General features: G+C 50.8%; 7 protein-coding genes across 7 annotated transcripts; 4 read left to right on the forward strand and 3 right to left on the reverse strand.

The window, feature by feature from the left end:
- Nucleotides 1-70: 70 nt before the first annotated feature.
- On the reverse strand, nucleotides 71-2,104 carry BDZ83DRAFT_736361 (uncharacterized protein; the record flags this gene model as incomplete). The annotated part of the gene is made up of 4 exons (XM_060512996.1): nucleotides 71-842; nucleotides 908-1,061; nucleotides 1,189-1,490; nucleotides 1,524-2,104. 4 exons carry the CDS (start codon nucleotides 2,102-2,104, stop codon nucleotides 71-73), a joined length of 1,809 nt encoding a protein of 602 aa, XP_060357380.1.
- Nucleotides 2,105-2,496: 392 nt separating this feature from the next.
- On the reverse strand, nucleotides 2,497-5,289 carry BDZ83DRAFT_644675 (uncharacterized protein). Its single transcript, XM_060509771.1, has 4 exons — nucleotides 4,124-5,289; nucleotides 3,756-4,054; nucleotides 3,507-3,694; nucleotides 2,497-3,450 (listed from the first exon to the last, which is right to left on the reverse strand). Exons 1-4 carry the CDS (start codon nucleotides 5,143-5,145, stop codon nucleotides 2,926-2,928), a joined length of 2,034 nt encoding a protein of 677 aa, XP_060357381.1. The 5' UTR covers nucleotides 5,146-5,289; the 3' UTR covers nucleotides 2,497-2,925.
- Nucleotides 5,290-5,645: 356 nt separating this feature from the next.
- BDZ83DRAFT_772249 (multidrug resistance protein CDR1) lies at nucleotides 5,646-10,303 on the forward strand (the record flags this gene model as incomplete). The annotated part of the gene is made up of 7 exons (XM_060515378.1): nucleotides 5,646-5,852; nucleotides 6,525-7,043; nucleotides 7,139-7,640; nucleotides 7,695-8,588; nucleotides 8,671-9,645; nucleotides 9,706-10,145; nucleotides 10,211-10,303. The coding sequence occupies 7 exons, from the start codon at nucleotides 5,646-5,648 to the stop codon at nucleotides 10,301-10,303; spliced, it is 3,630 nt and encodes a 1,209-aa protein (XP_060357382.1).
- Nucleotides 10,304-12,934: 2,631 nt separating this feature from the next.
- On the forward strand, nucleotides 12,935-14,973 carry BDZ83DRAFT_644678 (uncharacterized protein). The gene is made up of 5 exons (XM_060509772.1): nucleotides 12,935-13,298; nucleotides 13,365-13,384; nucleotides 13,435-13,539; nucleotides 13,605-14,080; nucleotides 14,137-14,973. Exons 1-5 carry the CDS (start codon nucleotides 13,103-13,105, stop codon nucleotides 14,750-14,752), a joined length of 1,413 nt encoding a protein of 470 aa, XP_060357383.1. The 5' UTR covers nucleotides 12,935-13,102; the 3' UTR covers nucleotides 14,753-14,973.
- A 1,789-nt stretch (nucleotides 14,974-16,762) lies between these two features.
- On the forward strand, nucleotides 16,763-18,375 carry BDZ83DRAFT_595052 (uncharacterized protein; the record flags this gene model as incomplete). Its single annotated transcript, XM_060506757.1, has 4 exons — nucleotides 16,763-16,903; nucleotides 16,961-17,395; nucleotides 17,455-17,854; nucleotides 17,915-18,375. 4 exons carry the CDS (start codon nucleotides 16,763-16,765, stop codon nucleotides 18,373-18,375), a joined length of 1,437 nt encoding a protein of 478 aa, XP_060357384.1.
- A 758-nt stretch (nucleotides 18,376-19,133) lies between these two features.
- Nucleotides 19,134-21,102, forward strand: BDZ83DRAFT_644686 (uncharacterized protein). The gene is made up of 6 exons (XM_060509773.1): nucleotides 19,134-19,638; nucleotides 19,703-19,748; nucleotides 19,822-19,981; nucleotides 20,033-20,146; nucleotides 20,201-20,286; nucleotides 20,338-21,102. Exons 1-6 carry the CDS (start codon nucleotides 19,471-19,473, stop codon nucleotides 20,907-20,909), a joined length of 1,146 nt encoding a protein of 381 aa, XP_060357385.1. The 5' UTR covers nucleotides 19,134-19,470; the 3' UTR covers nucleotides 20,910-21,102.
- Nucleotides 21,103-21,109: 7 nt separating this feature from the next.
- Nucleotides 21,110-23,738, reverse strand: BDZ83DRAFT_798123 (uncharacterized protein; the record flags this gene model as incomplete). The annotated part of the gene is made up of 3 exons (XM_060515918.1): nucleotides 21,110-22,473; nucleotides 22,549-23,205; nucleotides 23,372-23,738. 3 exons carry the CDS (start codon nucleotides 23,736-23,738, stop codon nucleotides 21,566-21,568), a joined length of 1,932 nt encoding a protein of 643 aa, XP_060357386.1. The 3' UTR covers nucleotides 21,110-21,565.
- Nucleotides 23,739-27,808: the final 4,070 nt, after the last annotated feature.

The raw sequence follows: 27,808 nt of genomic DNA on the forward strand, positions 1-27,808 counted from the left end.
TATGGCTCAGGATGGCCGATTTCCTACATACAGGAGCTTGATAGAAGAACCAGCTTCCGTCATCCTCTACCTAATCGACAATGTCGGTTCCTTTTTCCCACGCAGTATCAAAGTACTGGCTGTACCACGCCTCAATGTTCTTCGCATCGTCAGTCCAGACACCATGCTGCTCGTTGTACTCTGGATAAATATTGTCGCTTCCCACATACAGAGGCTGCCTATCCACATAGACAATCTTACTGTGATGACCATAACGATTATCGTTGTGCATGGTCCTCTTGCAATGGAGCCGGTCCTGAATAATTTCTGCAGCAGTCATACCTGACGGCAATTCTTGTGCGCCAAGAAGGCCAACTAGGATCTCCCGGAAGGTCTTCCACGAGTACGGATCTCCATAGCCTCCTCCGGCATCCTTCGTGGTGAGCAAGATGTGCATCCCGAAGCTCTTGCCCTGCGGATTATTCTTGACAGTGTTGAGCAGACCTTTGCACATGGCCTGCATGACGTCGTACGGGACCACGTACTCGTCCCAGTCGAGGCCAAGTTTGGTGTTGAGCCACCCCTTGGTGGCATTGGCGCCTGGGTTGCCTCGCAGGAATGGTTCCACAAAGATCTCCTGAGCGAGTGTAATGTTGCTCGTCGCACTCTCGATGGCGTGGAATCGCGCGGCTTTGCTTGCCCATACAGCTGGGCTGAGATCAAACCGCTGCGTGGCGGGGAGGATGGATTGATGGCTCAAAACGTCGATGACGGTGTTCATCACCTTCAAGTCAGGGGTTGCGCCACTCGAGGGGTTGAAGCCTTTCGTTGTCTGCATGTACACCAATTGCATAAGAATGTCTCTGTACAATGGTTCTAGTTAGTGCTGATCTTTTTGTATTTTTGAACTAAATGAAAGAGTACTTACATCACGACATTCAAGACCAGTATAGGATATCGGTGTTTACCATATCCGGGAAGACGATCGCCCACGTCACTCGTAGTCAAAACTGCTTGCGATCCAGAGTTCTTCACGGACCGCTTGGTGTTGCCAAAAAAGCGGAACCGTCTCTGCCTGAAAACTGTCCGCCCCTGTTGGAGTCGGCCCTGAAAGCTTGATAGAGTGTCGGAAAGAAGCGTTGTCTTCAGAAGGAATATCGTTGAGGTAGCTACTTGCATGTTAGTGTCTGAACATCATGTTTAGGTTACAATCCACTTGCCTCCACAAAGCATCGGCATATTTGTGAGCTTCAATAGCTGCATCGCCTCTGATCTTGACCATAGAGTCAAAGGTCCCGACCTGGGTATCGTCATAGCTGTCCCACAGATTCGCACCTCCCGTGGTCATCGTGGTACGACTGACCGCCGTGACCTTTGCGTGGTTCCAGCTGAGAGCTGGAAGCCCTTTACTCTCGGCAACCTTGGCAAGAGGCAACAGGCCATCGCTGACGAGAGTGATGGCCAGATCAATTACCCATGGATGGCCGGATAAAGCCGAATTCCTCAAGTAGCTCTTGAGCTCGGGTTGAAGCTTCTTCACCTACGCCTCACTGCCTCCGGGCTGAAACTTGATGTCGGGGTTGTAGGAGCCAATGTAAAGCTCAGCCTTGGGATGCGTGATGGATGGCCAATGGTTAGCCCAGAAAATCTGCTTGTAGTCGTTCCACCCGGATCCGTTCCTAGCGTCCTTGAACTGAGCTGCGGTGATGCCGTTGTCACCGCATAGTAGGCGGATGACTGGAGTGACATCACTTGGAAGACCATTGACGAGCTTGTTCAGAGTTGGACTGATGCCCTTGGTGAAGAAAGCGGAGTTGATTGGTGCGAGGGTGAGTAAGTCGATGAACATGTACTTGGATCCATCTTTGCCGATCGATATGTTCTTTGAGGTCATACCATTTACCAGAGCCTCGCAAACAGCAACTGCAACGACGTTGTGAATTAGAGGTGATGTATTAGACCACTTGCCAAATGGAGTGGCGACGAAGAAGTCGAGTGGGTCGCCAGGGTTGAAGCCGAGCTCGTTGGCTGTGTCATAGTGGAATGAAACTCCTTTTAACGAATTCTTCGGGTCCAGGCTCGACAGATAATCCCGGAGCTGTTCTAGTTTAGAAGAAGATGCCATTTTCTCGGAAATCAGTTGTATGATCAACGGTAAAGTCAGTCAGAACCTGTCTCGAGAGAAGAATAACTCCTAAAATTGTTACATTTCCGCCGAGGGTAAGGGAAAATTGGACACTTTATAGACACACTCTCAACCACAAGTCTACTAGCTTACACTCAGAAGGGAATCAAGGGAGAGAATTCAATGAGGGAAGACCATCACCGAGTTATCGACTACGGGCACAAATCCTGGGGCATCATGGTCTTGCATCTGGAAGAAAGTCCGGCTTGGCAAGGCAAGATGCACATCCTTCTCAAACAACACGATTCCTCGAGTTCAGCTTAGCACACCAGTCTGGCCTGTGGATCATCCAAAGTGTAATGGCTGGGTAGCACTAGCATACAATTAGTTGAGCTCGCAAGATCATTGACAAATGTAATGCTCAGGGCAGCCATCTAGCACACTGGGAGAAGTTGCTGACGTGAAACCAGCTAGCCAGAATTATAGTAATAGCCTCATTTGGTGCGGCTGAGTTCAGATGCATAAGCCTCAAGATATGTCTCGGAGAGAAATGTACGACAGATAAGATCTGATTGGCCGCTACGAGTAGAGAAACGCCATTAGACATCAGTATAGTACCCCGTCGTATGTGTGTGTTGAAGGATTCCATGAATCATCATGTCAAGCGACATTGAGGCTAGAACTGCAAGTAAGATGCACGAGACATAGCCAACAGACATACGAGTATCAGCGAAGTAAAGAAGTTTCGAGTCAACAAGGCACTCTCTGCTCTAGGAATAATTGCCTGTGACTTATCCAGTCTTCTATTAGACCAGATCCAACTATGCTCCTCCGTGTCCAGTAGGCCCCGAGTTCATCTCGACTGGGAAGAAGTTAAACAGATCTGTCGTGAGCACATCAAAGTTCAAGTCAGGGAATGGGTTCCCCACCGAGCCTGACATCGGCATGCTGTAATCTGTGATGGGTTCAGGTTGTGGTCGGTAAGCTCTGTTGCTGAAGAAGATCAAATCATCCGACGTTGTAGCCCTATTCTCCTCCAAGGATGGAAACTGTATGTTGGTAGGTAGGCGATCATCGGTCCACGAGGGTGACGAGTCGGCAGAAGCGACGTCCAAGAACGCGCCCGTGGACTTAGCCGCGTTGATGGATTGTTCTACAGCCCACACGATGCGCTTGATGGAATGTATGGCGTTCGTCACTGGATCGTCCCCCACTAATGAGCGCAGACAAGATATTGCCATCTGGATGAACTCCAAGTTGTGGGGATGCTTTGCCGGATGGCGCAAGCTGTCGTATAGTAGAACAGCGCAGGAGGACTCGATGAAGAATGCGTGGTATCGTCGTGTCTAAGGAGGAACATGTTAGCTCGATTTTCGGCGGCAATGACCCGTCGGCGACTTACGTTGCATTCCTCGGGACCGCGAAGCATGTTCCAGGTGAAAGCGAGTGCATCCTGTGCAGCATCTGTGGCGTGTCTGCAAGCTTGCCGAAGCCAGATATCGCCTATACCGCCGGATCCTTCCCCAGATTGCAGGGCAGCTTCGGCAATCAGAAAAGGGCGGAAGATGAGAAGAACAACATGAAAGTAGACTAAGTCACTAAACGTCAGCAAGAAAATCGAATAAGACCTTGGGTCAAAGGTGAGTCGTACCGTTGTGTAGAAGAAGACTAGTTTCGGGATTCCATGCGTCTACCCGTTGTACGGAAGCTGCTGTACCCAAACCCCACTTCTCGCCGTATTGCCGGACGTGACCATACAGCTTCTCGGCTTTGCCGTACAATTGACGCAGGGAGTCGGTACGTTTGTTGTATATCGACTCGATCGCTTCCTCAAGAATATTGGCGAATTGGCAAAGGGCCATCAATGTTGGCTGTCCGTCCGGATAGGGGCAAGACTCGAAGTCAGACTTTTGCATTGAACTGCGCCGTCCAACCACCAAGCTGAGCCAACTGTAGGTGATGTTATCAGAATGAAACGCATGAAGAAGTTGGCCTACTGCCAATCAAAGAAGTACTCACATTTCCAGGAAGTAAAGGGACCATAGCGTTACCAGTCTCCCCTGAACTTCTTCCTTTCTCGAAATTGCACTCGTGGTCCCTGCGTGCAGGCCCATGGACAGGGCTTTCCGCGTTGCAATGCCGCTATGTAAGTAAGCGGAGTTGGGGCGGCCCATGTTCAGCTGGTAATGAGCCATGAGAATCAAAAACTGTATCATTGGTAACGTGACAGAGTCCTCGTAAATGGCTGCTTCTTTTTTGGCGTGAATAAACAATGACTCTGCAGCGTCGGTCTGTGAGGTACTCAATGCCCCCAACGCGAGAGCCGCAAGAAACACTGTCTTTCTTTGTGGTTGGAAGGTTGTTTCAGGGGTATAGTTGAACAAAGTCGGAACCATGTCGTCAAGCTCAGCCGGGGTGAAAAAGGGTAAAGATGACAAGTGAGTCGTCTTGAAGTGCAGAACAAACTCTTCTGCCTGTAACAGGGACACCGGGCAGCTTGTAGGCTGAGCAGGTTCAACGTTGATCTTCAGCGGCATGCCGAAGAAGATGTTCCTCTGCATGAACATATCCAGCCCGGGGCCTCCCTCCTGGACATCTCTAGCATGGCTCTGGCCATACTGACCAGAAAGCAGACCTCGATGAATCTGTTGCAAGAAAGCAGAGTTCGAAGAAGGCCCGTAGAAGAGTTGTGAACTGTCGGTAGACTTTGGCGCATGGTGAGCTGCGGCAACGCTGTGATAGACTTCAGTTTGTGCTACATGTTGCTGGAGTTCCTCTGCTGAACGTTGAGAAGCCGCTTCATCCCGGCGAACGCGATCAGAGCCCGGGGTGGATACGCCGTGGCCAGTCTCGGCATTCGTTACCGTCACCGCGGCCCGCTTCGATGACAATCTCACGCGCGGTTTGAGACGATACACGCAATCGGATGGCTTGTTCTCACATTGCCGACAGGGTTTGTGACCGGAACACTTGATCTTGCGCCTACGACATGGTTCGCACGCCTTGGGAATCTTCCCTCCGAATTTGCTGTTAGACTGCATCCCGCTAACTCCGAGATACGCGACCCTTGGCCTCCCAATCGGAATATCAGGCTCAATGGAAAAGAAAGGTATGAAGGGTCAGACACGGAAGTGATCTTAATTCCTCAAGTCCGAAAAGACTCGAATAATTATCTTATGTTGCCGTTTTGCGGAAGTTGAATGGGTCAGAGAGGATGAGTTTGGTGAAAGCGGATGAGATGATGTCCTGACGTAATTCCGTAAATCCGAAACACCGTAAACCCGCCGCCGGCAACGCTAAAAAGGGGTCCACTGATCTTGACAGAATGAGATTCAGTGACTACAACATCCGGAACCAATATACTGATGTTTCCTCAGTATGTGTGGAGGCTGATTATGAATTGATACTTACGCTGGGAGATTTAAGAGATCAGATTAGACTATAACTCAATTCAAAATGTGGTTTGCAACCCTGTTCAAACGTTCGACTGTTTGGTTTGTGTTGCCACTGGAGTTACAACCCGAAATAGGTTCTAGCAGCGATGACTTCAACAACGATTTACGACAGTGATCGAACTCTTCAAGCCGACGACAGCCTTCGAGACTTTGATCAGCCTCAGAAAGCGTTGACTGTCACTTTCAAGGACTTGAGCGTCGAGGTTCATGGACTTGGAGAAGACTATGGTTCAACGTGCCTGTCCGTTCTGGCCGACTTGTTTTCATTCGCCCAAAGCCAAACATCTCGAAGGGTAAGAGCTCGACTCTTGACCTCCGCTGGAAATTTCATGCTAACATACGCAGCATATACTTCATAATGTGACGGGTCAGGTACAGCCGGGGGAAATGGTAAGCCAACTAGTGCAACTGCAATGCTGCTTTCCTCTAACACATCACTCAGCTATTAGTTCTCGGGCGACCGGGATCGGGCTGCACTTCTCTCCTCAAAGTGATATCTAATCAACGAAAGGAATTCCATCATGTCAGTGGCGACGTGAGATACGGCAATCTCGGCCATAGGGGAGCACAGCAGTTTCGCAACCAAGTGGTAATGAACACCGAAGGTATGGGAATTATATACGCGGGCTGAGTTGTCAAAGTCTGACATGAAAACCTGCCAGATGACTTACACTTCCCAACTTTGGAGGTGAAAAAGACCATCGACTTTGCGACGTCAAACAAGATACCTGGCTCATTGCCAGAGTCATCCCCCAGTTCCAAGGATTATCTGTCACAGAAGACCGACGCCATTCTAGAATCCTTGTCAATCAGTCATACCAAGAACACAATGGTTGGGGACGAAGTCATTCGCGGGGTGTCCGGCGGAGAGAGAAAGCGAGTTTCAATCGCAGAGGTCATAGCTACTCAGGTATGATATTTTAGCACGGGTATTTCCGATGAACGCTCGTTGACCCCATACACAGGCTCCTGTTCAATGCTGGGACAACTCAACTCGAGGCCTAGACGCCAGCAATGCATTGGACTTTGCACGTGTCTTGCGCAAGATGGCCGACGAGGAGCACAAATCCATTGTTGCAACTCTCTATCAAGCTGGAAACGGCATCTACGATCTCTTTGACAAAGTACTCGTACTTGCTGAAGGGAGAGAGATCTACTACGGCCCCACAACCGAAGCTAAGCAATACTTTGAAGACATGGGCTTCAAGTGCACGCCAGGAGCAAATATCTCTGATTTCCTCACGTCAGTTTCGGTTCCCACGGAGCGACAGATACGCCCTGGATACAAAGACAAGATCCCGACAAGTCCGGCAGATTTTGAAGATGCGTACAAGACGAGCCCTCTTTTCGAAAGGATGGCACGGCAGATAAACACGGTGTCAGAAAAGTCTCTGTCGGATGAAGTGGAGAATCTCCTGAGGCTTCGAGATGCAGAGAAGAACCGCTCATTGCCATTTCTATCTCGTCAAGGCAGCCCCTATCAGGTGTCGTTCGTCAGCCAGGTTGCAAACTGTATTAGAAGGTATCGTCAGCTCTTATCCACACTTCAATTGCAAGGTCTAACCGAAATTAAAGACAGTTTCAAATCATCTGGGGAGACCGTTGGTCAAACGCATTGCAGATTGCTTCTGCCCTTATCATGGCGCTGGTCACCGGGAGTCTTTTCTACAACCTCCCATCCGACAGCACCTCCATCTTCACCCGGCCAGGCGCTCTCTTCTTCCCGATTCAACTATTCGCCATGAACAAGATGTCTGAGACTACAGCCTCCTTCATGGGACGCCGAATCATCTCAAGACACAAGCGACTCGCTTTTCATCGGCCCGCAGCGTACGCCCTAGCTAGCGCGGCAACTGATGTCCCGCTTGTCATTCTGGCATACTCCTTGTTTCAGTTGATCTATTACTTCATCGTGGATTTCCAACGCGAGGCGGGCCACTTCTTCACTAACTGGTTTGTGCTTGTTCTATGTACATTGTGCTTTTCTTCCCTGTTCCGCATGATCGGAGCTTGGTGTAGGCATTTTGGGCTGGCTTCACAGATCACTGGGTGGATGACCATGGTTTTCATGGTCTATGCAGGTAAGTGCGAGTTGTTCCAACCGAATTAGATAGAGTCCTTCTGACCACTTGCAGGATATCTTATTCCCGTACCGAGCATGCCTGTCTGGTTCCGTTGGATTTCGTGGCTGAACCCTGCAACATACACCTTCGAAGCGATCATGGCCAAGGAGATGGGAGATCTCACTCTGGATTGCATTCAACCTCAGCTTATCCCCTTTGGATCTACCTATAATGGTACCCAATATCGTAGCTGCACAGTCAGGGGATCTACATTGGGATCGACAATCATCAACGGCGAAACCTACATGAATGCTCAATATTCCGTCTACAAGGCACACATCTGGCGCAACGCAGGGATTCTCATCGGATTCTGGATTTTCCTGGCACTTATGACCGCGGTCGGCTTCGAGATCAATCTGCATTCTGATTCTGGCTCGAAAGTGTTGTTCGACCAACGAAGCAAAAAGAAGGAGGCGGCCACAAAGATAGACACGGAAAAGGCGGATGAATCGGCTGCTTCCCATGATGTGTCTTACATGTCTCTTAGCAAGACGGTATTCACTTTCAAGGACATCAGCTACTTTGTTCGACACGAAGGAAAAGACCTCCAGCTCCTTCGCGGAGTCTCTGGCTACGTCAAGCCCGGTCAGCTGGTCGCGCTAATGGGTAGCTCCGGTGCTGGCAAGACGACTTTGATGGACGTTTTGGCACAGAGGAAAGACAGCGGCACGATCGAAGGCAGCATCATGGTCAATGGCAAGCCGCAAGGTATCAGCTTCCAGCGGACAACGGGCTATTGTGAGCAGAATGACGTCCACGAACCCACCGCTACAGTCTGGGAGAGTCTTTTGTTCTCGGCAAGGCTGCGACAAAGCCACAAGATTCCAGATGAAGAGAAGCAGGACTATGTTCGGGGCATCATGGAGCTACTCGAGCTCATACCTCTCCAGCACGCCATTGTTGGAAGTAAGTTGTATCCCATTGATGAACCTGAGTCCTTGACACCTCTTTCGCGAAACCACGCGCTAATCAATCACATTTTTCACAGCGCCTGGCGAGGGTCTCTCTATCGAGCAGCGTAAGCGTCTCACCCTCGCAACCGAACTCGTCGCAAAGCCTTCTCTCCTGTTCCTCGATGAACCGACTTCCGGTTTGGATGGCCAGTCTGCTTACGAAATCTGTCGCTTCATGCGCAGACTTGCAGCATCTGGACAGACCATCATTTGCACCATTCACCAGCCATCGGCAACCCTTTTCGATGCATTCGATGTGCTTCTCCTCTTAGCCCGCGGGGGACGTACGACATACTTTGGACCGACTGGCAGGAACTCAGCAACAGTGATCGACTACTTCTCCCGAAATGGCGCCGCTTGCCCCCCGCACGCGAATCCCGCTGAGCACATAGTTGATGTGGTGCAAGGCCGTTTTGGTACTGAGATTGATTGGCCGCAGACGTGGCTAGACTCTCCAGAGAGAGAAGCGGCCATCACGGAACTTGATGCCCTCAACTCCAACAGCAACGAGGAGAAGGAGCCTGAGACATCAACTGCGACCGAGGCCGTCGATGAGGATCAGCTTGCTGGATTTGCAACCCCAGTCGCCTACCAAGTCTATCTCGTCACGAGTCGACAACTGGTCGCTCTGTGGCGCAATCCTGATTATGTCTGGAACAAAATTGGGCTACACATCACTAACGGACTCTTCGGAGGTTTCACTTACTGGATGCTGGGTGACGGTACCTTTGATCTTCAACTCAGACTCATGGCTGTCTTTAACTTCGTGTTTGTTGCTCCTGGATGCATCAACCAGCTACAGCCACTCTTCATTCGGAACCGCGACGTCTTCGAGACTCGCGAGAAGAAGTCCAAGACTTACCATTGGTTTGCCTTTGTGGCGGCCCAATTACTGTCAGAGACACCTGTGCTGATTGTTTGCGGGACACTGGCGTTTGTCACTTGGTATTTCACGGTTGGCTTCCCCACAGAAGCAAGGATTTCCGGGCAGGTTTACCTCCAAATGATCCGTAGGTTTTACTAAATCTCAATCGTGTATGGGAATATCCTGCTAACCTGTCCTCATCCAGTCTATGAGTTCTTGTACACTTCACTAGGGCAAGCCATTGCCGCTTACAGCCCTAACGCGTACTTCGCCGCGTTGGCCAATCCCATCATCATCGGCGCCGGTCTCATCAACTTTTGTGGTGTCGTTGTTCCGTACTCGCAGATCACGGCGTTTTGGAGATACTGGCTTTATTGGCTCGATCCTTTCACCTATCTCATCCAAGGGATGCTGGAGCCTGTGGTCTGGGATATCGAGGTTCGCTGCAAGTCAAACGAGTTGACTCACATTCCACTTCTGGGGAACAGCACCTGTGGGGAGTACCTCGCCGATTTTCTCTCTTCTGAGCCGGGCTACGTTGTCGATCCGGGAAACAGCACCATGTGTGCATACTGCCCCTACAGCACTGGAGCGGACTACATGAGAACCATGAACATCAATGATTCCAGCTACGGGTGGAGAGGAGTAAGTCAACTATTGCATTTAGACATAATAAGGATACTCCGAATGCTAACTGTTGATTGCTATAGGTCGGTATCACAGCGCTCTTCTGCGTTTCATCTTACGCCCTCGTCTTTTTGATGATGAAACTGCGGACCAAGACCACGAAAACCGCGAGCTGAGGTGGACTGTTCAACATGCTGCAGTGTTGGAAGCTAGGAATACTATGGGGAGACAACAGCCATGATCCGACCCATTTTCGCTTTCGGCCGCCTTGCAGCTTAGACTAGAAGCCACGTTTGGGAGGCACCGAGGCGCAGTGAAGTCTGGGGTTTTAGAAATACTAGCGTCATAGCATTGTACATTATGTTATCCTTGGGAACTTCAAACTCCTTATCACCGATCTAGCTGATTGCTACGTGACGGTCAATTCCATGGTCAGTACTTCATGAAACAGGCCTAGGAGCTGGGATCGGTCTCACCGGATACACCGGCGATTCTGAACTTGCATCTTCGCGGCAATTACCACCTTCACCACTGTGCTGGAGCCTAAATTGGCAAGTGTACGTTGAAAGCTATCTAGGCAGGTTTACCTAAATGGAAAGTACCTTAAGTTATCCAAAGAGGCGTTGATAACTGGAAATACTTCAGCATGACTGAATCTGCAAACAGGGTCATACCTTTTCCTACATACCCATATTTCCACCATTGGGCTGAATGGTTGCTGAGCAAAGTTGACAGCTGAAACTGGATCCGTACGATGACCCTACTTTCCAAATCACATGCAGCGGCGGTCAATGTCAGTGCACCAGCAATGCACATCTTACGATGAGTTCCATATCTTTAGCAATAATGTCGATCAGTGATACACGTATTGTTTAGCAGGCTTCGTTCATCTAAATGCTTTATCCCCACATCCAAGGACTCCTGTGGACCAAAAGGATTACAAGATCTCGATTTTTACATCTCAATTCGATGATATAAGCTACGTCTTTCACATTGCTTCTTTCGACATTCGTTACCAACTCATACCTGGACCTTAATCGTTGTCTTGAATCTCCCTGGAAATCAATTGTTCACGCATCACAAAGGGAATTACTGCCGGAAGCCCGCGGACATCCGTATGCCGTTCATCCCTCACGCGTGAGCTTTTCGAAAACGAGATTGGCCATTTAGATACTCATGACTTGCATGTGAAGCATGGGATTACCCTAGACCGGCAGCCCCACGCGGGGTTGAGCCGGTCGAAACGTCCGGTAGCTGCCGGGATGGCCATGGCTTCAAGTTTGGCCACGACCGCCAAGACCTTCAATAGGGCGCTTCGGCCACAATAATGACTAGTAATATCGTTTACAGAAGTTACATCGCTCTCAGTCCAAGGCCATGATAGTTTGTCAACCAAAGTTTCGGTCAATTAGCAGGAGAGTTAGGAGTGGCAGGCGACTGCAGTGGCATATGCTATTAGCAATCGATCTCGGAAGCAGTTTCCCAGCGTCAGACAAGTGGTGGAATGCTGACAATTGAGCAATTCGTCTTGGCCCAATCGACCCTGTCAAACTCCTGCGGTGACTACTCTATTACGACACCCACCTCATGATATGATGATAGAAATCAGGTAGGAAAGCTGCTCGCCATCCGGGCCCAGGTATAGCTAATTGTGACGAATCAATGCCTCTGGGTGTTTGATGAACTGAATCGCAACGCCAACGTATGATTTGGTTGTTCCAGAAGCCCTACTAAGGGATAACAATATTACCTTGAACCGAGAAAGTACCATTCCATTCATCCGGAGACAATATCTACTTGTCTGAAGAAGTCGTACCCTGAATTTGTCGTACATGGAACGACAAAGTCATGTTGTCGCTTCGCTTTTGTGATCGTTATGCAGTTGAGCGAGATATTATTGGCTGCTTCATGCCGCGGGATTCTGAAATGATTTACCACCTTGATACAGAGAAAAAGCTGCCATGGAAAGATGTTTTTCCGAATTTCCTGAGTACCAAATCGGTGATAAGTCAGAAACAGCTCCAGTGTCGCTCGGCGTTAGAGATTCAGAGTACGCGGGGTCGAAGGGATGGAGTCTCTCAAAAAGACTTACATCATAGACACTCGGTATCCGAAATGTCTCTCTATCTTCTGGAACGACCCCTCACATAGGCATTGTTTAGATCCCGCGGAGTCGTTTCCGAGACGCGCCGGAGCAGACGATCCGAAAGCCTTCTAGAACGCTTTCGGATCTGAACTAAGAAAGCTTTGTGCGATCAACGGGCGCTCTCATCGTAGCCTCTTGCGTCGTGGCGGTGTCTAATAAGCTTGGCCTGTACATAACAAAGGCCAGATTTTGATTTGCACACCCGAGCCCGTCTGTTCCATGAATTCGGGGTTAAAAGAGGTTCGCCGTGATCAAGAAGCAAACCTTGGACTAGGTAGAGCGCTCAGACATGCAAGACCCCGTTCGGATTCGGAAAAAGGCAGCAGGTCCTGTTCGTATCGCGCTGTGCCCATAGCTCCCAAAACATGAAGCATAATGACCCTTTCTCGTTCTCCGTTGAGAGTGAGGTGACGACCTCTCCGGGTCCCTTAATTCTAGTTCCTCTTAATGTCTCATACCGGCCACAGGGGACACTGTGCTGCATAATGTTTGTTAGAGTTTTGCCCTCTGTTGATCACCCCGTGGCGCTAACAGTGGTCTTGCGCCCCGACCCTGGCAACGTCCGACCACTCGAAGAACTCTAAACAGAACTAGAGCGGCCGGGCGAGTCAGGGCCGGTGCGGGACGCCCCTTGTCGCAGGTCACCATTTGTCGTTGTGATGTCCCTTATCAGCAGCTTAGAGCCCTTTCACCTTCAAGCGGCCGGCACAGAGGAAAGATTTCTGCAGCTGCGAACATACGATCGGCCACGGAAAGCTTGCATTTACATTTGTGAAGCGATGAGCCTCGCCATGTGGCTCACAGCTCACGTCGAGCGATTGAAGATACGATGAGTAACGCAACGGCCCTGACAGGGGCGTTTCCGCCCCCGCCTGGCGTCACACCGAATTTCGAAAACCCAAGGGACGCCGGGTGGATGTGGAATGTAGTGGGAATGAGTGTCCTGGCAGCGATTGCGACGCTATTCTTTGGGATCAGGACATATGCGAAGTTCTCTATGGCAAGACCCTTTTTTCCAGACGACTGTATGTTGTCCTTAATCTTGTCCGAGTGAAGTGGGAAAATAAACACTTGACTGACCGCTAACCCAGGGACTTGCGCTGTGTCATACGTAAGAATCAACGGCATAGGATTGCGAAATGGCCATGCTAATTTCCTCAGGCTTTGATCATGATATACGTTTCTACTGTGTTCGTGATGGCGCACTATGGCGAGGGCTATCATGCATGGGAGCTCACGAAAGAATCGTATCAAGAAGTGATGAGAGTAAGTTTGATGAGCCAATTACATCTTCAAGCTACATAGACATGGACTAATGCAATGATCTCCAGTGGCTGTATGCCAGCTCCATTATCTACTGTCCGGCAGCGTACTTCACGAAGGTCACCTTACTCTTACTCGAAGCACGAGTCTTTGCCGTGCATGAGCGAGTTTCACGCGGGATCAAAGTCTTCATCATCACCTTACTCATCTGCTACATTCCAATTCAAATACTCAAGACTGTCATCTGCCTGCCGGTGTCAGCCTTTTGGAACCCCAAGACGCAGAATCCGAGATGCTTGAATCAGCGCAAAATCTTCATCGCGGATCTGAGCCTGGCCATCATCACAGACTTCTTCATCCTCGTGCTCCCGGTACCACTATTGTGGGGGTTGCGCATGCCTATGAGGAAGAAGCTAAAAGTCGCCGCTCTACTTGGAGCTGGAGGTATTGCGACAGCTGTGACTGTCTATCGTATGTATCTCGTCGTTCAATTCCTCACTTCGACAGATGTCACCGCGGATTTCGTTGTCTTGGACCTTATCACGTAAGCTGTATCCCTTCTCACCGTAAACCTCTTGAGAGCTCAACAGCGCGTATCAGGGCACTGGAACTTGTCATCGGCGTCGTTTGTGCTTGTTTACCATCATCCAACCTCCTCTACGAACGGATACGAAAGGTAGAGGGAAAGCAGATGGGTAACCTGCCGCGGACTGCGGGTGATTTGAAGAAAGGAAGCAGTTCAAGCTCATCTTACTGGCGCAGTATGTTGCCTAACAAGCAACTGCGGCCTACGCGCACGGCCATTGCTGTAACAGAATGTACTGCGACAAGACCAACGGGTCCCGCTAATTTCGATACCGAACTCGCGGTCCTCACTGGCCAGCCGATGGGAATGAGGCCATTGACGGAAGGGGCAGCCAAGAAGTCGGAGCAGACTGCCGAAGACTGGACGTACAACCCAAGAGCAAATTCAATGGATGGGAGGAGAGAAGGATGGTTGGCACAGGGTGGCGAAAGCTCAGCACTAGGTGGGTGTTTAGGTGACAGGGTACCCAACTGGCAAAATCACGACATGGAGGCCAGAAAGTCTTGGGAAGCTGTGTGGGAGAAAGCCATACCTCTGGAGGGGCTATCCTCGATACCTGAAGATGACGGTCCTCCCCGGCTGCAGCTAGCGACACATCCCCCACCGGACTGGGAGCACCTAACAAAGTAGACGCGCAGAAGAAACTTCATGGATTGTTGCGAGAGATACCCATTCTTAACAAGGAAGGACATAGCGCATCACTGTCGACTTGATGGGGTGCATAGGAGAGCCACAGATGTGTGACGAAAATCGGAGGGCGATCGTGTGATGAGTAGAGTGTATCAATTCTAGAGGCAGTGCCCACATTCCACGATGAACAATATAAGGAGACTCATTACTACACAAATGACGCAGACAAGCAACTAGTCGAGAACTAAAGCTGCAGGGACATTGAAATGAGGCTCATCAAGGACGGCCTTGATCGAGTACTCTACGTTTGCGACGCGGCAAAAAAATACCATCTCTGAGTTCATGATAATGCAACGACCACCAGAACTCCAAGCTTGATGAGGCTGCACGGTCAAAAGTTCAAGTTTTGTTATCTGTTGTAGGCATAGTTAAGGTGTCGAGTCAATATGAACTTTCTCAAACGCTGATGCAGCTTCTTGTTCAGAGTTGAAGAGGGAGAGCCCTGGTAACACTTACTTTCAATGGAAACAAGCATCGGCTTTCATAGAAAAACATTCCTTTCCAGGACATCGCCAAAGCCTTGACTTTTCTATGTCGTTGCAAATTCAATTTGAAGTCGTCTTAAAGTTGAGCAAGTTTTCTGTTTCGGAACTCGATCATCCCTATAAGCTCCGGATGGCCGCACCTTATCTAGCGGGGACTGTACTGAAGTGGGGCCAATCCTTGGGCCGATGGGATAATAAGCCAAGTGAGTTGCTACGAGAGTAAAGACTCAGATCGTACCAAGTGCTCGAATAAGAAAGAAAAGGAGTTGGCCTAAGAAATCGAATGATTGAAGTTTCAATACTCAATTTTCGATAAATGAAAGACTTCTGGCCACTTAGAAGCCATTTGATGCCTTTCACAAATGTGTAGCGCAGGTTAAATATTTTCAGGTGACAAAATGTTCTGATGGGCAAAATTACTAGTGAGGCAATGATATTAGTTCATGTCAGATAGGAAACTCCCCATGGGGGTAAAAGATGATAACCGAGGCTCCTTCACGTTTCCCAACTGAGTGTTGAAAGCTGAGATGTATCCGTACATAGCCAGGTTATTACATGGACTGACTGCACGTGGGCAGCTGCCACTTGAATTCGGAAAGAGACAAACACTTGGGCCATCAAGGTAGAAGCATTTAGAAAATGATTGGTGCGGAATTAAACGATCCATGGACAGATATAGTAAAGAGCTTGCTGATCTGGGGACATTTGCGGGAGCTAGATGGACGATTCGACAACGGTCCATATCTCGCACAAACGTAATCTCTTGACGCCATCTATCAAATGGTACATAATTAATCTTATCGAGAAGGTGAATAGACACAAAAAGACCAGAATGACGCCGTGACTTGGCGCTGCATGGTGGTGATGCCGGTACAATCTGCGGGAGTGTTACAACGGCGCGCTTGGCAAGACTGCGGGAGGCGCCAGATACTATGCGCCAAGAGGCTTACAACGCCTCCTTTAAGGATGTTTGCCCGTATGGCAGTGCCTGTTGCCAAGTCCGGGCGGGTATGTAAGTAAATTTGCGGCGAAGGATGGTGGACTGCCGGGCCGGGGCCTCGGAGCCGCTGATTCGTGCGTCCAAGTACCGTGCGGGCCTTGTCCGAGAGACACCTGCTTCTTTGGGCAGTAGTGCTCCGCATCGCGACATTGAAGCTCGTTGCTCCCACCTTCCAACCGCTGTTTCTTGACCTTCTGTTTTTAGCAGGACGAAGAACAATAATCATGTTTTTGACTCGTAAAACGGTGGAGAGATACCGCGAAGCCCGACGAAAGAATTGAGGGGAAGGAGAACGCCAAGTTGTGATGGGAAGAAGATAAAAGAATCATGTTGTCGCCCGTTCGATCAGCATAAGATCTTGCTCTGCACCTCTCCGCTCTTTAGGTTGTGAAGTGATCATCGTGGTTCAACTGTCAATTACCCCTGCCTTAGACAACTCCCAGGACCCCTCCTGAACCACTCAAGATGAAGGCAATTACCTTGGCAACCTTGGCCGTTTCGGCGCTCCTCTCTGGAGCTTCGGCCAAGGAGATCGCACCCAGTGAACTCGTCTCTGAGATTTACGACAGCGGTGTCATTCACAAGGACCTCATGGCCCGTAAGAAGGTATTCGATACCAGCAGCTTTGCTTACGGCACTTGATCTAACCTTCGCAACTCATAGGCATCATGGGATCGCCAAAGAGAGGCCGGAGAGATGGAGTCGACCAAGTACACGAGCCGCCTCGCTGAAGAGGGCCCCGTTTCTTGCGTCAACGGTGTTGCCGAGGTCATCCCTGGCGATGCCAACAACACTTTCAAGTGCAACAAGGTCGACTTCTACGACTTCAAGAGCCACTCCGACCTTGGCTCTACCGCCGGCGAGGGATCTTCTTCCTGGGGTTGGACCAGCCCCGACGGTCGCGAGTTTGCCATTATTGCTCAGGCTGATGGTGCCGCCTTTGCTGAGATTACCTCTGCGGGCAAGCTCGTCTACCTCGGACGCCTCCCGCAGTACTCTACCCAGTCCATCTGGCGTGAACTCCGCGGATACAAGAACTACGTCGTCATCGGCAGTGAGGCCTCCCGCCATGGTGTTCAGATCTTCGATCTGACCAAGGTAAGCTCATCAACATCATCTTGCCTCAAGACTCTACCGATACTAACTGTTAGCGATAGCTGTTGGACATTGACCCCGCCAGCCCGGTCACCTTCAGCAACTCCCGTGACCTTACCGGTTACTGGAACGGCCTTCCCGCCGGTTCCACCCACAACATCGTCATCAACGAGGAGAAGCAGTACGCCGTTGCCGTCGGCGCCCAGCCTCGTTCCAGCGCCTGCCGCTCCGGTCTGATCTTCATCGACCTCAGCGACCCGGCCAACCCTACCTCCCCGGGTTGTGCCGCCGGTGACGGTTACGTCCACGATGCTCAGTGCCTCGTCTACCGTGGCCCCGATGAGAAGTATTTCGGCCGCGATATTTGCTACGGTTACAACGAGGACACTTTGACCATCTACGATGTCACCAACAAGAACGAGACCAACATCATTTCTCGTACCTCTTACGAGGGTGCTAGCTGTACGTCAACGTGCTTTACCCCTATGTGAACTTATGATCAGTGACTGATTATATACACAGACACCCACCAGGGTTGGGTCACCAACACCGAGTGGCAGGAGTACCTCGTCCTCGACGACGAGTACGACGAGGTTGATGCCACCGGCCCTGCTGCCAGCGGTTACCCCATCACCTACTTCTGGGATATCAGATCTCTCGAGGCTCCCAAGCAGACTGGATACTACCGCAGCGAGGCCTACGGCATTGACCACAACCAGTTCGTCATTGACGGCCTTGCCTTCCAGAGCCACTACGGTGCCGGCCTCCGCATTCTCGACGTCTCTTCTCTGCCCGATGACCCCACCGGAGGCGGCGTTTCCGAGGTTGGATTCTTCGACATTTACCCCGAGAACGACAACGAGCCCCTTGGAGGATCCATTGACTTCGTCGGCACCTGGTCTCACTACCCTTACTTCAAGAGTGGCCACATTCTGATCAACACCATTGAGCGTGGTGCCTTCGTTGTGAAGCGCTCTGCTTAAAGGATTTGAGCACACAACTTGCCTGCATGTGTCTATTGTGGAATGTCAGGAGGTCATGTACATAGCAGTCCGCTGATTGGTGACCTATTAGCAGGGCGACTCAGCTTAATGATAATGATGGGATAGCCTCAAGACAACAACATGTTTCTCTGAGTTCGATCAAGTGGAACCGCAATTCCTGACACTCTCGTTTCTTAACTTATAGGGAAGTAAGAACATCGACGTATCCAGTCATTCATCGTAAACACCGAGCAGCATCGTATCGCTTGGAAATCTAGGGATATCGCATCTTGAAGTGGAGCATGCTTTTATTTTCACCAACGGGAATTGCCCATTTAAAAGATTTTCATCAATGCCCCTCCTGCTTGCATCTCATAAACAGATCTGGCTCTTAGAACATGTAGTATCGTTAAGGCTTTGGCGCAATAAAGCTTATAATTTCCCCGAAACCTTGTTTTCGCAAGCCAAGAGCGGCTGTCACCTGACCCTGTGATGCTTTGATACTTTGACCAAAAAGGACCTTCTCATTCTTGAATCGACTCAATTGCCCATAACAGCATGTTCAATCAACTTTCATACAGTATTGATCATCGTAGAGAGGGGCTTATGATTGAGTATCACTAACCTCAGTCTCTCTTTGGCCAGCCAAAAGGTCCGAGTGCCGCTATTGTGTCTTAGTCCGATGTGACCGTAGCAACACCGCCTTTTAAAGTTGCGACTACGAAACGCCACGAGTCATCAGTCAGCGCCAGATCAACGTCTGCGCGACCAGAGCGTTCCCCAACAACACCCCTTTGGGTCTAGTTGGCAGTACGGACAAGCGTTTTCTCGGCCCCGACACGCTCGTCACTTCAATGTCGGCATTTAGAAGTCTAATCTAAGAATGCTGAACTTCATATCCCCCAAACCTACTGTAGGGAAAGGTGCCTGCATGTGGCTAAATGAGACAACAGCTTGAAAACCCGCCAACTTCATATGCCCAAAGCCTGCCGACGACGTTCACGTATCGCCCATGGGCAGACGCCCAACAGAAGCCCTCATCTTGATAGATGATCACTGCTCGACGAATGCGTCGGCGGACGCGCGTTCACAAGCATGGCCACCGGTCAACTGGACAGCATTCTGAGACGCGATGACAAGTTCCTAAAGGAGATGTGGACTTGGTTCGGTGTAGGAGCTCTCGTCATACTGTTGCGGTTTTTCGTAAGAATCCGCATGGTCGGCCCTAGAGGTCTCAAGGGAGATGACTACACAATGCTTGTTGTAAGGCGAAAATGAGCATACCCTAGTCATAAGTTGACACTGCTCTAACATTTCATCTGGATAGACTTTGTTCTTATACACAGTCTGTTTTGTGATGGTCGACCTAGTGTGTGAGTATCATTGCCGATTATGACTAGTGAAGAGATGAAGATTATTCAGCGGGACTGATGTAGTCGAACATAGATCGATACGGCACGAACGTGGATCTCACAGCCGCTCAAATCAACACTCTATCCGATGACGAAGTTGCACGACTTGTTCAAGGTTCTAAATTTCAGCAAATAGCTTGGTATTCATACACCGCATATCTATGGTCTATGAAAGCAACCTTGTTATTTTTCTAGTATTTTGGCCTCCTGATTCTTTCGAGAGAGAGACACTGACAGTTCTGAAGTAAGCGAATGACTTTTGATTTGTGGCAGAGTGCGAGAGTGCTGAAACACTTGGCCTGGTTCACAATTTTGTCATACCTTGTTGTGCTCGGAACAATAACGTTTAGTTGCATACCGTGAGTGCTGGACTTTCAGGTTTCACTCGAATGTTTGCTAATGGCATCCTACAGATTTTCAGATAATTGGGGAGTGAGGCCCCTGCCAAGTGAAAAGTGTGTTTTCAAGGCCCAAAATCTGTTGGTATCGACATTTCTCAGTGAGTCCAACAGAAAGCCTCGTTGAGCACCCTAAGCTGACCAGAGACAAGATGTTGTGACCGATGCAGCCATTCTTTGTCTGCCCCTGCCTGTTCTAAAAGAAATCAGGGTACCCTTCTACAAGAAAGTCTTCATAGCAGTACTGATATGTTCCGGCTTATTCGTCATCGCGGCCGCGATCATGCGAGTTGCGGTAACTTTAGGGTCAGAGCCTTCAACAATTACAGTGAACCGATGGGGAGTCCGAGAATGCGAAGTCGGTCTAATTGCTGTCAACGCACCCATTTTACGTCCTTTATTCTCCCGCAGGTTTTGGCAGTGGCATTACCGACCGCCAGCTCGCCCGTCAAATCCTATGGAAAGTGCAAGAAGGAGCCGAACAACAGTTGGCGGCCACAGACGGAGAGTCATCAAAGAAGACTCGCTTCTTGGGTGGGTGAGTTCTACTACCTCAAGAATAGGAACCATTGTGGGAGGGGCTCGAGATCATGGGAACACAGTGGACGTGGAATTAGGGGATGCGGCCAGTGAACAGGAGCTGGAGCCTCTTGACAAGGGGGAGGATAATGAAGGACAGAGTTCTCATATCCCTGCCGATGACGAGACAGCGAGAACCGATTGAGTCAGCATTCAAATACTCATCGGCTGCAATTGGAGAGGATCACATGAAGAGAACAGCGGCGCATTTACAAATTGTTTGGTGTCAAAGACAAGCGAATCTGAGAAGAATACCCAGCCATGTAGTAGCACAATAGAGTTGGTGGCTTACACTTGTGTGACTTAAGTCCGTCGGATTAATGCCAACTCCACCAGAGATCAACAGGATCAGAAAGCAGAAGAAAAAGCCGAAACGCCGCCTTGCCAAACCAAGCTCCCGGCCTCCAACCTAGCACAAATTCATAGCAATTTCGCAGAACGCGGCCAGAAAAACCCAAACAGCCAGTTACCAAAGCCCATCTAAGTCTCATTTGCCCATCACTTCAGCAACATTATACTCCATGTCTCCATGCCTCAGCTCCATTATCAACTCTTCGGGTTGTCCACTATGTCCATCAACCTTGTTCTCGGGGCATCTAATCAATCAGTCTAGCTAGTCTACTTGATACTCGGTCGTTCTTGGGTCTCATAACGGTAAGAAAGCATCTGCAATCATTCAGAGACTCTAATCTTACAATGGTGGCATCGTTGGTGTTCACGTTACAGTGCTCTCTCTTGTCTCGGCCAGCCTCTCGACGCCAAATTCGCAAGCATGGACAGCTAGTATCAGCCAGCAGAATTTCACGAAAAGTACTTGGGGCTCTCAGGAAGCTCTTCAGTGGTGGGTAATATGGGAGTCGAGCGACTACGCTCGTCGCCCTCTCGAGATGCATTCTCTGGTTCAATTTCCGTGGAGGGGTGGTGCAAAGGCCACAGAAGGATTCTGCTAGGATAGACTGAACCTAGGAGCCGAAGTTGTTCATCTAGGTCAGTCGCTCGGGTCTCACTCACAGCAGTCATGACTTCGTGAAGGAAGTCATCTCCATAATACGCGAAGTCGCTCTCAGGCTGCACAATCGGGTAAACCAGAGCATCGATGCTGGCATTGATGCGAGCATCGACATCTTGAGCACATAGCGGACAAGGGGTATCAACTTCGTCATTGCTACTGGCATCAGCGTCTCGATGACGACGGGGACGAGGAGCATCAGCCTCGCTATTGCTGGTTGCATCTTTGGCACCGCTGACAGTGTTTGAGTCTCCCAGCCAGTCGAGCACAACGCCTCGGTTCAACGAGGGGCTTTGCGGCTGGGGGAGCACCCTGTGTGGTGGCACAGAAAGCGGCACGCCTTCGATGGGGCCGAGCAAGAAGTCTATGGAATCTTCTTCATCCCATTGAGAAACACCAGCAGCACCAGCGGGAGCCTCAATCACCGTAGCGATATCATCAGTGTCGAGGTCGGTCCCGTGTGAAGGGTCGTGCTCAAGGTAAGCGATCGAATTGGGCGAAGGAAATAAGAGCTGACGAGGCTCGACGGTGGGTAGAAAGGGTATCACAGGGGTTCCAAATGCGCTCTCGTCGTAGAGAGGACCGAGAAATGGAGGCGAATCTGGGCGCAACCTGGTTTGTTGTCTTCTGGCATGCTCAATATCTCTGGGCCCAGTCGGATTTTTGTTGCCACGAGCGCGCAGGGTGGCTGGACCCTTCACTTTGCGATGAGCATCAGCCTTGGATTGCTTCATGATGCTTAGAGGTTAGGGGGCCATAGACGGGCCAATTGAACCGTTGTGCTTTGTCCAAGGAAGGGCCGTAGGCAAAGTCGACCGATTGAAAGGTCCATTTCCGTGGTAATTGTCTTCCTCGTTTATGGTGAACAATGGCTTTGCCTCAGCGTTTGGGTAGACAGGTTGGCTTGTATGAATGCTTGGCTTGTTCTTCGCCGGCACTCGTAGGGGCAGAGGCTCTTTGCATGCAATGAAGTATTCCCTCGTACGGTGGTCTCTAGCAAGTACCTCCTGAAAGTCTCCAAGTTTATGGTCAAACAAGAACTCTTCAATTTCTCCAATCACTTCCGTGATGAGCTCAGGCCTCTGATGCTCTTGATGCGCTTCAGCGCAGATGGATGAGACGCCGGAGAACCCGGCATGGGTGCAATAGAGCTCCCCGGGAGGATGAGATGGAATGTGGTGGCGAATGTTATCGACATCCCTGACAGCTATGATGTGCGAGTCGTCGTCGTAATCTCCATAGCAATCTTCCCAGGTCTGCTGTGCGACGCCAAAGTCGTATTCTGGTTGGGAATCGATAGAAAGCTGGAAGAGTCGTGTGGGCTTGAGCAAGGCGTCTGCGGTCCTTTCGCTGCTTCTGTAGCCGAGAATGGGACGAGAGGGACGAGGCGGAAGTTCATCAAGAGGACCCAAGGGATTCTCAGAGGCCCATGCTGCTTGAGATTCATGAGTACCAAACCTTGTCACACTAGAAGAGAAAAGAAAGCATACCTGGGCTTGGAGAGCTCCGTCGCGAACCCTCAATGCTCGAGGTATCCGAGAGACCAGTCTCAGAGAGCTCAGACAATCTCTAATTGCCTTCAGCGTCTAGAAACTGACTGAAAGAGGTGTATTCCGGGAACACATTGCTAGCATCCACCAGATGCTGAGTTACGGGCATGTTCACATCTGAACCTGCGACAGAATGAGTGTCCACGCTATTGACATCCATCACCTTGGCCATCCGCAAGAAATTTGCCATTGTGAAGCCGGCATAAATCGAAGGTCGACGCAAAGACCCGATTGTAGTTACTTGACGTGTAGAGGTAATGGGTCGAGACGCGTTGGAGAAGAGATGACCCCTGTTGACCACAAGCTGGCCGTCGTACCATTGACAGGAGCTCGAGCCGTCGCGCACCTTTTGCGTTGGGTGAGGGTTTTTGAACAACAACGCAAGGCCTTGCTGAACAACACCGCTAAATGGCATCTTCAATGACTTGGTTCACTGAAATCCATCAAAGTCAGTCAGGGGGAAAGAAAGTGGGATCCTCACTCTGCTTGGGCTCTGGCGAATGCGAACGCAACCTGTTGGGCAGACATCGAGTTGCGAGAGGGTGCTTACCTGACTGTATCTGACCAGTATGTGGTTCATGACCGTTGATGAGTTGATGATATCGTCCCGCTTGGCTCTGCGGAGAGAAGGAATCGGCGCGATAGAATGGACTGCGGCACGGGAGTGGCCAAGAGAATGCAAGAAATGTCAATCGAGGATGGAAGTAGAGTTGTTTAGTCACGAGTGTGGTCAACTCAGGCTGATCCCCTTCTCAAGGCGGGAAAAGGGTGCGGAGAGCAAAAGGGTCTGCGGAAAGTTGCGCAAAGTCGCAGAATGTCGCGGAAAATTTTGCAGTGGTAAGAAAGAAGAAAGGAGGCCAATACGGCGAGGAATGAGAAGAAGTTTAGGTAGTCGGAGGGTCGTCCGAAGAGCGGTAGGGTCGTTCGATCGTCTAATCGCCAAGTCGTCTCATTTTCACGAGGTATCTCGAGGCATCAGGCACTAGATCAGTCATGAGGACCCACTGCGAAGCTTCACCTGGCTGTCCAGACTACCCAAAGCGGACTCATCTTAGACTTCACCTTTCCGAAAGGGGAAATCATCACTCGTCGTTACTTTCGTATGGCCTTAGGATTTCGGTATACCACTCCCGTGGTGGATTCAACACTCGGTAACAGCTGGAGCTCACACCTAAAGCCTGCTTCATAAGCGGAAGTTTCAACCATACAGCCCGGTATCTACACCGAATTATTGGAGAAAGGCCTGGGTATCTTCTGACAAGGACGTCAAGCTTAACAGCACTGAGCACACATAACTCGAAGGCTTGGTAAATGTGGTATTGCTCATTACAAAAGCTGAAGCACCTAGACAGACATTGAAGGACAAGACTAATATTGAACACATCATATTTCGGCCAATTTACGCAGCACACAACTTGGAGGCAGCGGCTTGTATGGCGACTCGGTTTTGACGCTTGCTCTCTTGCCCATCGTCCTTTTCTTTATGCCTCAACAGCCTGCGCAGGTATAGAATCTTCGTTCAAGCCGTAACTCATAGAATACATTTCATTATACACAGATCTTGATAGTCTCATCGTCTCTTCACAGACTGAAATGTGTCTGAATATTGCTGTGTAATGTCCGCGGGCTCAGAGGCACATCAGTGACAGTCGGGCTGGGTATTGAGCATGTGGGACTAATTACCCTATTGTTGGACACGTCAAGTACATACATACATAGTTTATTACGCCCCGGCTAAGCTGTTTAGGGCTCGCATGATTATCTACATATTCTCCACATTCGTTCATATCCTTGCCTCCCAGAAGCCCATACAAGTCTTGTTCGTCTCCGTATGTGTCTTTTTTAGTTTTGCATGTCGATGCTGCGGTTGCTCGTGGGGTTAGTAGCAGGCCATCTCGGAGTTGTTTCTCAAAGTGTTCGACGTCCTATCGTCGGCGGCCGAAGCTAGTCCTGCTGTCGATGGCACGAGGATGCGTGGGGGTGTCTCCGGTTAATTTGATGATGTTAGTTGCGTGTGGTTTCGCTGCTGGCTGATCTGTGCATCTAGCCTCTCCGTGCTCATGGCGAACTTGATCGTCTCTTTGACAACGTCTACGCTTGGCGACCAATCCTTAGGGTCGGACGCGCGCTTTCCTCCCAGGAAGTATGACAGATTTCCTCTCCGCGTTTCCGTCTGTTGGAGCATCCGAGTCCGCTGTGCCGTCCACTGTGTGCATCGAAAGAGAAAATGCTCTACCGTTTCTGCAGATTGCCCGCAAGCGCATAGCGCCGCGGCGGTTGCGCCGATCTGGTAGAGGTACCAGTTCAGCCTTGCCATTCCGGTGCGTAGTTGCGCTAGAATGCTGGCTTCTTTCCAGGCCAGTCCGTCATACAGCTTGCGTGTGTGGTTTCCCGGCAGGGCTATGTCGATCTTCTTCGAATATGCTCCTACGTTGTCGGGCAAGGCTCCGTGCTTCTGTCGCACGCTCTGTAAAGCGATCCTAAGTGCCGTCGAGTAGGCTCTGGCCGGCCGTTTTTGTGGTGTCTTGTTTACTTGGGTACTTTCCTTTGCTGCTGCTTTGGCCGCTTGCGCCAGGTCTGACTCTATCGATGATGGAAGCCAGAAGAGAGTGACTCTGTTGCCTCGTCTCTGCAGAGCTTGCACGCTGGCATATAGTTGTCGGATCTCTTGTTGGCCTGACTGCTGCCGCGGGTTGTGCATCACCAACACTGCCGCTTTGTTGCGGGTGAAGACGTGGATGGCCCGGTACTCGAGTCTCTCTGGGAGAGACTTGACCGCTTCTGCCAGTGCCGCTAGCTCTGCTACATACGGGTTCTGCTCCGTTCTCTGACCGAACGTACGCGAGGCCGTCACGACGCCACCGCCCCCTCTGAAAGATGCGGGCAGCGTCGTCGCCGTTCCAAAGCCCACAACCTCGTTCCTTGCTGAGCTCCCTGTCGCTATCCTCACTGCCCATCCAGACCGGATTGCCTCAGAGGCCTTGACCGTGTCGTCGTCGACTACTGTATCAATACGACGTTCCCAAGGAGCGATCGAATACCCTTCGATAGTCTCCAGCTTGTCAAGGGGTAGGTCGCGATAGGCCTCCGCCATCAACTGGAAGGGTGACGGAAACCGTCTAAAGGCCACCGCCCGCAGACGTCGAAGCGGATGGGTCTTGGGAAGGCTTCGCAGCCGTACCCAGAATGTCGTTGATTTTCTGTCGTACCTCTCTTGCGCCGATTGTATGCTTGCCTCCGCTTCAGCGACCGCCGTGGCCACCGTGTTGAAGGTTCCCACGATCGCTTGGGCGCCAATCCTCTGCACTCGGTTGATCACCCTCATCTGCGCTGCTCGACACCTGTACCTCCAGACGTTCGACGCGTAGTCCATCGTCGGTGCTACGGCCGCCACGAAAAGCTGTCTGGCCGTCGCCGGAGACAGGCCTTTGAGCCGTTTGAGCCCCAGCACGGCCTCCAGCCCTTTTGTCGTCGCGTCTGCGATGTGCTTTTCGAAACGGAGTTTCGTGTCCATCATCACTCCCAATACTTTGACGTGGTCCTTTGCTCGGACAGTGTCACCTTTGATGACGAAGCTGGTTGAGTCCGCCGGCAGCCTCCAGTTGCGCGTGAAGTGGATGATGGCCGTCTTGTCCGTCTCGAACGTCGCCCCGCTTCGTCGTTCCCACGCGAGTGCTCGATCGATAATATCTTGGATGCCCTGACGGTTTGCTTCGCGCGATCGGCCTGTGACCCACGCCGTGTAGTCATCGACGAAGGCCAGCGCGCCCCCGTTCTCGTCGATTTGGTGCTGTACGAGATCGGCGTTGAAGAAGAGGAAGAGCACGGGCGAAAGCGGCGAACCCTGAGGCAGTCCGGCTTGTGGTAGCGGACGAGCCTCGGACTCGTGACCGTTAACCAGGATGCTTGCCGTTCTATGGGAGCAGAAGGCGTCCACCCATCTCACCAGCTTGTCCGGGATCCCCCGCGCTCTGAGTCTTTGAAGTAGTCTCTCTTTGTACACACCATTGTATGCTCCCTTGACATCGAAGCTGACCAGACTGACCACCTTTCTCTTTCTCCACGCTCTGTAGATGTACTCCTGCAGCAGTACCAGCGCCTGCTCTGCCGACCTCTGCTTGCGAGCGCCAAAGTGGCTCGTGGGAAGGAGGCCGAACGTCTCGACAGCGTGCGAGATACGTTCTGCCAGGACCGACTCCAGCACTTTTCCGAGCGTCGAGAGAAGCGAGATCGGTCGCCAGGCCTTCGCTATACCGTAGTCGCTTTTGTTTGGCTTCTTCAGCGGGATGATCTTTGCGTGTCGCCACTGCCTCGGCAACACCCCTTCATCCAGTGAGGTCTGGAAGAGTGTAAGCACCCTCTCCTTCACCACTGGCCACGTGTGCTTCCACACTGCCACCGGCAGACCGTCCTCTCCGGGTGCTTTCCACGACTTTGCCGCAAAGAGCTGTCTCTCTACTTTCCCAGTGTGAGGTTAGGGAAGGG

Source organism: Colletotrichum acutatum (assembly GCF_030867785.1).
Source record: "Colletotrichum acutatum strain CBS 112980 chromosome Unknown BDZ83scaffold_269, whole genome shotgun sequence".
Classification (NCBI taxonomy): domain Eukaryota; kingdom Fungi; phylum Ascomycota; class Sordariomycetes; order Glomerellales; family Glomerellaceae; genus Colletotrichum; species Colletotrichum acutatum.

Excerpts from the sequence above, each read along its gene's own strand:
- BDZ83DRAFT_644675 (XM_060509771.1), bottom strand. The coding sequence starts at position 5,145 with ATGCAGTCTAACAGCAAATTCGGAGGGAAGATTCCCAAGGCGTGCGAA. Across the intron at positions 3,695-3,755 it reads TAGTCTTCTTCTACACAACG|TCTACTTTCATGTTGTTCTT; the intron begins GTACGACTCACC and ends TTAGTGACTTAG. Across the intron at positions 3,451-3,506 it reads GCGGTCCCGAGGAATGCAAC|ACACGACGATACCACGCATT; the intron begins GTAAGTCGCCGA and ends GTTCCTCCTTAG.
- BDZ83DRAFT_644678 (XM_060509772.1), top strand. The coding sequence starts at position 13,103 with ATGAGTAACGCAACGGCCCTGACAGGGGCGTTTCCGCCCCCGCCTGGC. Across the intron at positions 13,385-13,434 it reads GGACTTGCGCTGTGTCATAC|GCTTTGATCATGATATACGT; the intron begins GTAAGAATCAAC and ends TAATTTCCTCAG. Across the intron at positions 14,081-14,136 it reads GTTGTCTTGGACCTTATCAC|GGCACTGGAACTTGTCATCG; the intron begins GTAAGCTGTATC and ends AGCGCGTATCAG.
- BDZ83DRAFT_644686 (XM_060509773.1), top strand. The coding sequence starts at position 19,471 with ATGGCCACCGGTCAACTGGACAGCATTCTGAGACGCGATGACAAGTTC. Across the intron at positions 19,639-19,702 it reads ATGACTACACAATGCTTGTT|ACTTTGTTCTTATACACAGT; the intron begins GTAAGGCGAAAA and ends TCATCTGGATAG. Across the intron at positions 20,147-20,200 it reads ATAACGTTTAGTTGCATACC|ATTTTCAGATAATTGGGGAG; the intron begins GTGAGTGCTGGA and ends GGCATCCTACAG.